A 12,430-nucleotide genomic window follows, 5' to 3' on the forward strand; every position below is an offset into this window, starting at 1 on the left:
ATGAAAATCTTGTTTGATACTCATTTTTTCCAAAATTTATTTTTATCTCCGTTTTTTTTCAACCATATATTTTTCAATAAAATAATAATACACACAAAACTAAAACTTTTTCCTATTTCTTAGCCACACAATTGTCAACAATCAATTATTTCAAAATGCATTCTCACTATGAAAATGAAAAACAAATAGGCTCCTTATGTAATGCCCCAATTTTTTTCTATAAACATCGAAACGTTACCAAAAACTCACTTTTCTTTATTTTAAATGCGGAACTATATAAAAAAATTCTTTAATAATCAAATAAATGCAATATTTATAAATCTAAATTTGAAAATATGAAAATCGTATCTAAACATAAATATGAACTCTTAGCAAATTCAAATATCACATTCTGAATAAATTAAACTGACTGATAAATTTTAAATACGACAAATTTATTTCTTTTCCTTTATCGACTTGGCAGCCCGCATCACCAATTCGCCACTATTCCAATCAATCCGGACTAACCTGTAAAATTAATGTAAGAGTGAGTATTTTAAAATACCCAGTAAAATAAGTGCAATTTCCATACACCATTACATAACAAATAAATTATACACTTCATAACGCTCTTCTCTTATGGAGTATATCGGTGACCAAGCGACACACCCATTTTAAATCCTCTTAAATTCCCTTAGAAATATCATATCTCTTTCTCTAGAACTCGAAGGTCCACTAGTAATCCATGCATATTAATTGTATATAAGAGTATAAGGAAAATGTAAAACACTTAACACATAAATGTATCTTACCTCGTTTTTAAAAAAAATTTGAAATACGTTGAAAATCTTTCCTCCACCTTGAAAGTACGTGATTAAAATATTTGATATTTCCCAAGCTATTCTCTCTCTCTCTCTCTATCCCCCTTTCTCTCTCTCTTTTTCTTTCTTCTCTCTTTTTCACGTGTGAATACTTTTGGTGTGGTAAAATATGAGATCCTTGCCTAGTATTTATAGTAATAAAAAGTGGTTGAGTTATTCTAAAAAACATGTATCATGAGTCGAGATAAGGTTGAATTTAATTAGTAGAATTAGATTGAATCACCAAAGTTTAGCCTAATCATATACTAAGGATTAATATTAAACCAAAAAAAAGATTAATAATTTAATATAAACATTACCCATTTTCAGAAAGAGGAAAATAATAGGATTATAACTATATAAAATTTCATTTATCTTATTTTCTTTCAATTGGGTATAACTTAATACGATCTTATCCAAAATAACTTTTCTCGAGCCATATACTTCTAATTAATTACGACCTTTGAAATGAGTCCAATATTGATATACATTTCATTACTTTATCAAAATCCAATTATTTGACCACAAATATATAATATATTAATATTTATTTCACCTTAATCCCTCACCTTTGAAATAATATAATATATAAAATAAATAATATATTCATTTAAAAAAAGTAAAAATCGGAATGTTACACCTTACGTGTCAATTAACCCTTCTTAAGTTTTGCCACCTAAGATTTGCACTCATGTATTGCCCTTTATTAAATTGAAACCACGTTTCTTCCCTTCATTCGTCCCAAATTCTTTTCTTCCTTACCGAGTCCTAACTGACCCTTTTATTCTCCTCCAACAAAAGTGTCAAACTCATACTTCGGGAAGAGGAACAAGGTGACCTACAGACTACAAGACCCGTTAATGGCAGGCATTGAAGAGACCATTTTGGAGACAATAGAAGAGGGACCACAGGTAGGTAAAAATTTTGTGTTTCACATGATTTTCTTTTTGTCTTGAGGGATGGTAATTTGGGTTTCACGTGAATTTTTTTTGCCTCATTTTATATGATTTTCAGATTTATAAGTGTATAACACTTGTTGAATTTCGGTAGGGAAAAATGTTATATGCGTTTCACATGAATAAGTAAATTTTATTACAAACATTGAAAATATACAGGAAAAATTTACTTTTTTATATGATTCTCAATAATTATTTTCCTGTATATAACACTTCACAATATGAAATACCCGAGGTTATGAAAATTCACATTTATAAGTGTGACTAACCACTCATAAATTAGCCCACAACTTCCTAAAATTTTATAAAAATATTATTTGAAGTTCTCCCATATGCGTTGTTTCTACATTGTAGTCATTATAGAGTTATATAATCACAATACTTGGTACTTTGCAAATAATACATTTGAAGATGATGCAGAAGTACCAATTGAATGTCATTTGAGTGATTCAGACGATAATGTAAATGATGATGGTTTTCAAGTTGACAATAATGCAAGTGAACATATTTTGGTTGGATTGAATGCAGACCCTGTCGTCGAACTTCAGACTACTGGGGAAGAAGTTATGGGATCAGATGGTGGTTACTGCCCAAGTGAAGAGGACTTGCATACTGATTATTCTTCCAGTGAAGAAAAGACTTATCATTTCCTGACATATGATCTAGAGAATGAGAAGTTAGATTCTCAGCTGGAGGTTGGAAAACAGTTTTAAAATGTAGAGGAGTTTAAGCAAGCAGTTAGGAACCACAAGATAGCAATCAGGTGCAACTTTAAGTTTAGGCCTAATGATGAGTTTAGAGCCCAAGCCATTTATAAATTAGGCTGTACATGGAAGATATGGACATCATGGAATAAAAAAGGGGTGTGTGTGGATAAAGTCTAAAAACTCAGAACATAAACGTATAGAACAAATAGGCATTGCACTGCCAAATATATAACAGAGATGTATTTTGCAATTAATATCTTTTTGGTACAATAGTTGAATGCTGTGAAGTGGAATTAATTTGATGTAACGTTGAACTTGATCAGATGCACTTAGAATGGGATTTTGATATAAATTTGTTGTTCTAGTAATAAGACAAAACTACCATATACCAACAAAGTGACAAGATTAGTTCTCTTAAGCATCATTTTCAGCTATAATGTATGCTTTTTCTATGAAATGCAGAGCCTTGACTTTGTTTCCCTTATCAAATTATGTAGTGCATCTTAATATTAATTTACAAATGTGTCCTTGATTGAACCCAGGATACAGGGACCTATATTCGACTATTATCCTACAACCATACTTGATTTCAAATAACACAAGCACAAACTAACATAATTAACTAGCCAAACAAATTTAACAAAATAAAAAATAATAATAAAAAAGATACTGGACTAGAATCGAGAATACATTTAATAGTCATAATTTAACCATATTAGAAATTGAAATTCTAAAATACATCAAGTTTGAACAGCTACTTTCCATTCAATTTGAAATTGTAAAATACATCAGGTTTCCTTCGAAGATTTCACAACCATCAACACTAATACACCTATCATTACAGCCATTGAGCTGAAATAGAACACCATAAACATTCCTACACCATTAATGTACTTCCTACAAAACCACCAACCTACCAACTACATACTCAAAAAGTCACAACAACATTTAATTCGCTTTTCCAACAATTTCCTATCTAAGATAAGATCTGATTTCTTGATGAGCGATGAGGAGCTTTAACTGGGCTTCTTCTACAGACTGCAAGAAGTCCAAGCATTTATCTTCTCCTTGCATGTGATAAAATAAATCATTAGGTATTAAATTGTGCAATTCTTTTCCTTCACTGAAATTCCACAGATAGAAAAGTAGATATCAACACAAGACAAGTTGCTATACAACAAGAACAAAAAAATTGACATCACTATTGAATTCAGGAGCAGAACAAAAACCCTATAATGTAAATTTACTAAATCTTTCTAAGCATCTTCCTGCTAAAAACATTATTATTTCTAAAGCATGGTTCCCATTTAAGTAGTTGTCACTACCTCCATATAACAAAAGGAAAAAACAACACACAATTAAATAAATGGCGTAGAAGAAAATCCCAGTCAAAACAGTTAGGAGAAAATCTCAGTCAAAACAATTAAACAAATAATGCAGAAGAAAATCCTCAAGTGTAGATGGTGGATGCACAGGTGATTTCGGTTCTTTTTTTGCTTGGAAGAAATCGATTAAAATAGTTAGGAGAAGAAATGTGTTCACAATTTAAGAGATTGTTCCTTTTTTTGATTTTGATTTAGAGATTGAATCTTGATTTTGAGAGAAATCAATTTGTGTGGGAGAGAAGAAATTGGTTCACAATTAGGGCTTGTAAAGAATTGGGGATGAATGTGGGAAGAAACTTGATTTTCAATTTAATGAAGGAAAATACGTGAGAGCAAATTCCAGGTGGCAAAACTGAACGGGGTTAATTGACATGTAAGATTTTCATCCGTCACGTGTCATTTTTTGTCCAAGTAGGCAGATGGAAGCAATCGGGCGATGGATGAGTACCTCTTTGTAAAAGTTAGTGAGCAGTCGGTAATATTTTATTTTATGGTGAACAAGTAGTAACCAGTTAGTGAGCAGGGATTTAATTAACTCGGCAATATTACATTCAATTTTTTGCGTATGAACTTCGCACGTTTACTTTGAATCTCCCTCTTCCGTTTTTCCCAAGCTGGTACGATTTGCTGCATAAGTTGTAATAACCATTCATATAACACTCTAAATTTTTTTATTCTCTATTTTTTTTTTCCTTGTTTAGGTTAAGGATAATCTTTAGAACAAAAGAGACCCCACCTTTGTGGTAATATTAAAAATATATAAATTTCATGTTTAATAAGCCACCATTTGACCTCCATTATTTGGATTTATAATGGGGGGAATATAGTTTTTTTGAAAAATGAATGGTTATAAAAGAATGAAAAGTTTTTGATTTGCGTAAAATATTATTTTATTGAAATTTGTGTGGTTGAAAATAGGAAAAATGAAAATTTAAATTAAATTAATGAGTTTTAAAGGGAGGTAAACGGGGGCTAAATATAATCATTCATATTTCTAATGTTGAATTCAAGCATGATCACCTTAAAAATTATCAATGATTAAGCCAGCGTTTGATACTCATTTTAATTAGGCTTTTTTTTTTTTTTTTTTTTTTTTTTTTTTATTTTTTTTTTTTTTTTTTTTTTTTTTTTTTTTTTTAACAGCAACTCATTTTTATATCGTATTTAGCATGTAACACCTAACCACTCGATCAGGTGTTAGAGATTTATACAGAAATGATAATGTCGTTGAGACTATTGGACTAATTTGTCCTTAAATGTACTGGAAAATGTATGCGTTTGGCCTCACCATTTAACCCTATGGTTTTCATTCTCGCTTCCTATTACGCCGCTTCTCCAACTAGTATACTCCACAACGATGCTTTTAGATGGAACCCAAACTCAGTCGAACATCTCTGTTGCGTATTCCACCTGAGACCAACCGCCAGTATCATAGCCCAGTCGCCAGGCACTTTCTCTCCATGCCCATGTCGCCTCCCTTCACCCCTTCTCCGCCGAGCTACTCATAACTTTCATCTTCCGTGCCTCAGTTTTCCACCGGTGACCACAACAGAAAAGAAAAGACCTTAAAGATGGCAAACAAAGAATTCCTGTGGCACTATTATCCCAAACACATGGAAAGCAGGTTCATCTCTAATATTCTGCCCCAAATCTTCGTATGGTTTGATTTTATCTTCCTCTGGTTCGAATTAGTCCATCTTCCATGGAAATAAGTGTTTTACGTCCGTGGTTTGTGTTATGATATTCTCAACAATTTCAATTTCTCACGTACTGGCAGTGCGTTCATGTGGTAAGATTAGGCCACAAACGAATAGATGTCATTATGTGCCAACGTAGAAATGATTTGTGCTTCGTTTTTTGAATTGTGAGCTTATCATTTTGCACATTTCCATTGCAATATAGTATTGGTAGCCCAGACCACTTCGATCGTGCATCGTCACACCCGTAGAAGCTCCAGCCTGTTGTCCGTAAGTCTGAAAAATGGGACCCGCCAAAGTACAAAATCTTCATTGCCACCTGTGAAATTGTCAATGCCGAAGGTGACGAGGCAAATGCTTCTTGATAAAAGGATGACACGTATCAATGAATTGTTCAATAGCTCCGTGGGAAAAGAATTGGAAAACCTATTGAAATAAACTGCGAACGGAGCACAAGCAACTCTTCGAGCTGCTGCAATGCATTGGTATTAAGTACCTCTCGGACACGGGTAAAATCGTAGCCCCTGAGCAGTGGTGGAAAGCGAGACTGAGATACCGAGTTGTTTTCCCTGAGGATTATCCCACTAATACATTACTTTGTTTTTGAAATGTACATCAACAATATTTCCATTCAAAATCAACAAGTCATTTCATCCATGCATTTGTTCGGGTACAAAAACTGCTTGATTTATGCTGTGAGTAGATGTTACAAAGCATATCACGTTTAAGTACTTAGTCGAAAATATTGTCGTTTCTATTTCTCTGAGTTCGTTACTTTCAAGATAAAATCGTTTGTCCCTACTACTTGAGGTTACTGAAATGCATTGTGTGAAACGTGTTCTTGTGCATCAAACCTTCCCCAAATGTGTATGTACATATGTTGATTGGCTACTTGTATTTTCAGAATACCATTGGTCAATTATGTGCTATGGAATCGAATGCCTCAACATTTTTAGTTTTAACCTTGTTACTACAAACATATCTCTCGAAATCAAAAACATGTGCAAAATGAAAACTAGAGAATTTACGTTTTTCAGAGCTGAGCTATCGAAATCACTAATAATTTACATTTTCTAGAGCTAGCAATAATTCACAAATACATTATTGCTTTGTTTCCTACGTTCCACTCCATTTCCCTTTATGTCCTGCACGAGGAATGTTAACACTGTTATGTATCTTTTTTCGTTGTCTAAACGTTATTTCTCGTGCTCCTCGTTAATTTAGGAGAACCGAAAATATGCGAAGTACAAGGACATCGATTGCAGTGAGATTTATGACATGTATGGTAAATTGTTTGGCGACGCTTGTGATTCAACGAAGTATGCATTGTCACCAACAAAGTTGTTAGAACAGGGTTTTCACTTGGGCACAGATATGATAGAGATCATGGAGGCGACAAATTATCCATCAATGCAGAGAAAATGAATTCTAGTGACAACCCCATCGAAGATAGGAGCTACTCCTCTATGAATATATTTGGGAAACACAATGGGTTTAAAAGGAAATGCAAACATGGGAAGGAGAAAGGAAAGAAAAAAAGTACGATGATAGAGAGGTTTTTACTTCTCTTGAGCAAGTGGTTAGTATTGGAACAGATCTTGCCTCAATTTGCAAGATCTCATCAAAAGGCAGAAATGTTGATCGACGAGTACGTGAGCGAACTGCTGTCGTCTAGCTTGTAGATGATGAGGTGTTGCTCCACCTGTTTGTGCTGTGGATCCTACGTGTAGAGGAAAATGGGAACTCGTACTTTGTTGTCAAGACACCACACACGAGGTTTAAGTTTGTCAAGTACTGCTTTGAGCACAACAATCAGTCCTTTCTGCACAAGGGATGAGCGCTAATCGACGTATGTGCACACGGGGCTATTCATTATACGCACTTTTTTTCATATTTTTACATTTCGTATGTTGGACATCTATTTATTTCTTGTATTTTTCTGAACGGCGTGTGTAACTTTTAATTTTGGAACGTGTTTGTAATGTGTACATTAGCTAGTACTCATTTCCTGCTTGACAAATGCTTGCTTTTTAAAAATTGGGAGCTTTTATAATAATCCAAAATATTGGCAATGAGTGCTTTTGCATGGGATATAGTATCGTAAAAGTTGATATTGCATTGATGGAATGTAACTGGTCCAAAGGCCCATTATTGCACAAGTTTCTTTCTATAAATGAGATAGACACCTAATTCACATATTCTAACTTAGGCAGAGTGCTAGGAACCAAGTGCAATAGAAGAAAACCAAATACTCGTTAGAATAATTGAAGATTATTTGTAAGTGCTGCCTTTCATTTTCGTTTTGGAACTCACTACCTTCGTAATTATATATTGTCCGTGCCATCAAACAGATGTCGGACTACTTGGCAGTGTACTCATGTTCGAAAACAGATTGCTACATCGAGTATATGTCTGATTTCGATACGAGTTTTGATGAAGATGTAATGCAGCAGTTGGACTGTTGGAAGAGAACATAATCATGTGGCTCGAATATGGTAGAATAGCCGAGTGCAAGTATTTGGCTCCGAATAGAATGCTTTGGTATTTGTTTCCCACAACGCAATTTGGACACATTTTCATACTACAAAATATGTACATTTATCCACTAACTTGTTTTCTAGAGTTTAGGATGTATCCTCCAATGTTTATGTGCTTTGCGCATATTTTGCGCTACAAAATCGAGCAACGCAAGCATCGATATATATGAATAGGTCGAAATGTTCTTGTATACATTGGCACAGGGTAAAGACTATTGTCGAGTTCAAACTCTATTCAGTCATTCATTGCATACTATCTGTCATTATTTTATGAAGGTCCTTTGTGCATGCCTAGCATTCTCAGGGAACATGATAAAACTAGATTCGAGGTACAATGAAGGCACAGCGCACCATCATCAAATCTTAAGCACTATCTCCTATTTTTAGGTTTGCATCGTATAATTGATGAAACGCATGCGAAAACTGTTTAAGGTGATTCCAACAGAGAATGTTTTAGGCATCTGCGATTTGAATCTTTTTTTCACGTTTATATTGTTGGGAACCACAGGTAACGCATATGATAGTTGCATGTTGGCTCGAACTGTACATAGTTTAGAGGTCAATTTTTTGCAACCCGCGAATGAAAAATAGTACTTGGTCGACTCCGGTTCACACATAAGCTTGGGTATATGACATCTTATAAGGGTTATGATATTATATATCATTTTCAAGAATTTGGCAATTTTGGAGATGGGGAATGCCGCCGTTTTCGAAATGCACGTGAACAATTTAATTTTCATCACTTCTCGTGCCGTAACGTTATCAAGCATGTATTTTGTGTTTGGAAACAGAGATGGAAGAGCGCAAACTGTCGTGGTTACGACCATATTAGGAATACATAATTTCTTATGGAGAAACAGTTGGCTGGTTGAGGGGTTTATGAGAGACGAAGAAGTGGACGACGATGAAGCTGAGATAGACCTACCGAATGAAAAAGATGAAATTGTTGTCGAACAAGATGCAATGGTTGAAGAGGACATGCTGTGACAACTACTAGCTGCTATACACTTATATGGCACAGGCGCTACGTCAAAAATTTTGCAATGCTTTTTTTTTCGTATGTAACATGTATTCATAATTTCGCTAAACAATCAAGTGTCGAGGAACACTTCTTCATTTTGTCGTATTTGAGCATGTATATTTTCTGGTCGAAATTATCGATGTTGTTCATTGAAAATAAATTTATATGCTTCTCGTGGCCTAATGGTTGACATCAATAAAAAATTCCACAAATATGCTTATGCAGACATCTATTATTCAAAATGAATCCGTAATTTCATATTCTTTAGGAATTTCTTTTCTTGAAAATAAAAAAATTCAACTTAAAAGACCAAACGCATGTGCCATCCTTTCTTGTCGGGGAAGCCATCCTTATTGTCTGACATGGAGCCCAGCATAGTTGAAAAATGGCCCAAAAAAACTTTGTCAAAAATGGGGCCAAACAAAAGCTAAATATAAATTATTAAATACCTGAATTGCCTTTTAAGCCTTAATTCCATGGCCTATTGTCAAAACTAATCACGTCAATTAGTAAACCTTATCATTCATTTCGTTAACTGCGGCGAATTGATTTTTAATTGTGCAGAGGCATAAAATTTATTCTTCTATATGTGTCTTTTTTTTATTAATTGCATTTTGTTACACAAATTTAAGCACGTTTCCTCAACTAAGATGTTAATTAGTTTTAAAAGTCATTCCAAATTAAACTTTACTATTTATACACTGATTTTTCTACACTTCGATTGACACTTGCATTGTTGTCAAGTGTCAATTGGATAAAAAAATTGTTTGAAATTTAAACTGTTCAATAAGATAATGACACGTCATAAAGTGTAAACTAAAGTGTACACCATAATGTACGTACATGTAGTAAGGCTCTTCCAAATTCTAGTGTCACCGATTGATAATTTCAATGAAATATGTTAAAATTTAACCATTTTCAATAAATTGTGAGTTCATAAGGATTTCATTAATAAAAAGATTTCAAAATACTTGAATGGATTTCAATCTTAAAAACACACATAGCAAGCTATTTTGAAATTTCACCATTTTTAGTTTCTGTTTGGTGTGAATTAAATATCAAATTTTTAATAATTTTTGATAAAAATTGATAAATATGTGGTTGAAAAGTTATGAGATTCATGAAAATATAATTAAAATTGATTGTCGATTTTAACTTAAATTTAAATCTAAATTTTAATCATTATGAAGGAGAGTCATTGAGATTTTTATAATCTTTTAAAATCTCGACGCTATGTAATGTAAATGTCTCATTTCAAGAAAAACTTCATAATCACAGTCCATTTAAAGAAAACCGCATGCCCAGACTGTTCATTTCCAACAGTTTCCTCTCACACAAAGCACCCATACGAGAAAGCTGAGTCAAGAAAAGCTTGAGCCCATTTTTTCCTCTCTATTAACTCTTTGATCTTCAACAATGGAAGGCCCTTCAGAAGACAATCTTACCATGGAAGTGAGAGAGGAGGAGATGATTTCACCACTGAATGGAGATTCGTCTCTCAGAATAGCCCATTTTCTCAGGCCTTCTGTCACCTTTATCGATGGTCCAGTTCCTGACCCTCCGTTGGATTCTGTGAATCCCACCATGATCGAAAGCTCTGTGCATTTGAAAGCAAATTTTGCTGGGTGGAGACACCCACAGAAAGAATGGAAAACTTGGGTAAATCGCATGCAATGTTTGCACCATTCTACCTGGAGACAAGCTGGGATTCACGATGCTATAATAAGCTCCACGTTCAAGATTAATCGAAATACTGATCTGATTTTAGGGGTTGCGGAGAAGTGGTGTTCGAAGACTAACACATTTGTGTTTCCATGGGGAGAAGCTACGATCACCTTGGAAGATATGATGGTTCTTGGATGTTTTTCGGTTTTGGGAGACTCGGTTTTGAGTCCCACTGGAGACCTAGAGTTGGAAATGACTGTAGATAAATTACAAAAGGCGCGCTCAGATATTGCCCGGGGTAAGGCAAGGAAAGCCAGCCAGTCTACCTGGATGGTTAAATTCATGGACAGTGGTAGCAAAATCGAGCACGAAGCATTTCTTGCTCACTGGCTGTCAAGGTTTGTCTTTCCAGTATGCGACTGTGATACGATAGGAAGAACTGTTCTCCCCATCGCAGTCTGTTTAGCTAAAGGTGCTAAAATTGCACTTGCACCTGCAGTTCTTGCTACCATTTACAAGAATTTGAGTTCACTAAAAGTGGCACTTCTTGCTTCAAGAAAATTAGGAACTAGAGAGAATATTCGTGAAGTTAAGCTTACAGCCCCATTACAACTGGTTCAAGCTTGGGTTTGGGAGAGATTTCCATCACTATGTCCCAAGCCTAATTCAACTAAACCTGGTGAGCCAAGATTGGGTCGATGGCACGACTTAAAGAAAGTGGGAACCATGAATGTGTCATTGGCTATAGATCATGCTGCTAAAGATTTTACTTGGCGCCCTTACATGAGGGCTGAAAACAGCTCCTTACCTCGCATGATTTACAAGGAAAAAGATTATCAGGTATTGGTTGACTCTTGTTTGGGTGATGAATTCGAGGGGCTTGTTCGATGCTTGAGAACAAGCGAGCTTGTTGGCCTAGAAGTAAAATGCATAGAGCAATATCTCCCACATCGCGTGGCCATGCAATTTGGCATGGATCAAGATATTCCAGGTTGTGTAGCACGAGTTAATGAGAGAACTGATATTGCGTGGCGTAATTACACTAGGAAAATTGGAGATGCCATATTGTATATACCAGCGCGACTTTTTGAATCAGATGTCACAATTCGATACATGAAATGGTGGAAGAAATTAAGGTTTACTAGAATTGGGATGACCGAGATTCGTGAAGAAGGAAAGAGTACATCCAGGGGATCTGAAATAGAAGAAAGGAAAGGCTTCCCCAAAATGAATAAAGTGTGGTGACACTTAAATGAACACGTGGATGTTTGTTATAGAACAAAACATTGGAGACCCGTCGAGAGATTCCACATGGATAACTATCTGAGTGTCAGTGGTTAATCTCTAACGTTCGGTAGTGAAATTGGTCCTTTGACTTGAGGTCGTCATGGTACCTTATATGAGGACAGTCATACTTTGGCGGTGTTAGATGTTGCTCTGAAAAGAGCCGCTAATACGACATCGTTCGGGTACGTCAAGAATCATATGAAGGTTGTGATTAATCAATAAAGGATTCGTCACTCTTAGATAGTAGGAGATTATGATCTGCGTTTCATTCAATTAAGTCAATGATGAAATCCTTGGCCAAGGTGTACTCATAAGTCGAAAAGGAGTTTTCGATTT

At 34.9% G+C, this 12,430-nt stretch overlaps 1 protein-coding gene and 1 long non-coding RNA gene across 2 annotated transcripts in view; both read left to right on the forward strand.

Annotated features, from left to right (window-relative positions):
• The first annotated feature begins 5,156 nt into the window (after positions 1 to 5,156).
• LOC111378762 lies at positions 5,157 to 6,490 on the forward strand. The gene is made up of 2 exons (XR_002699910.1): positions 5,157 to 5,511; positions 5,790 to 6,490. It is a non-coding gene; the product is annotated as an uncharacterized LOC111378762 (long non-coding RNA).
• A 4,068-nt stretch (positions 6,491 to 10,558) lies between these two features.
• The window catches only part of LOC111378748, a 4,695-nt gene continuing 2,823 nt past the window's right edge, over positions 10,559 to 12,430 (forward strand). The window contains exon 1 of the mRNA XM_023001986.1: positions 10,559 to 12,043. Within this exon, the coding sequence (XP_022857754.1) occupies positions 10,559 to 12,043 (1,485 nt within the window). The remainder of the gene's footprint in view (positions 12,044 to 12,430) is intronic.

Source organism: Olea europaea, unplaced genomic scaffold (genome assembly GCF_002742605.1).
Source record: "Olea europaea var. sylvestris unplaced genomic scaffold, O_europaea_v1 scaffold1867, whole genome shotgun sequence".
Taxonomy (NCBI): domain Eukaryota; kingdom Viridiplantae; phylum Streptophyta; class Magnoliopsida; order Lamiales; family Oleaceae; genus Olea; species Olea europaea.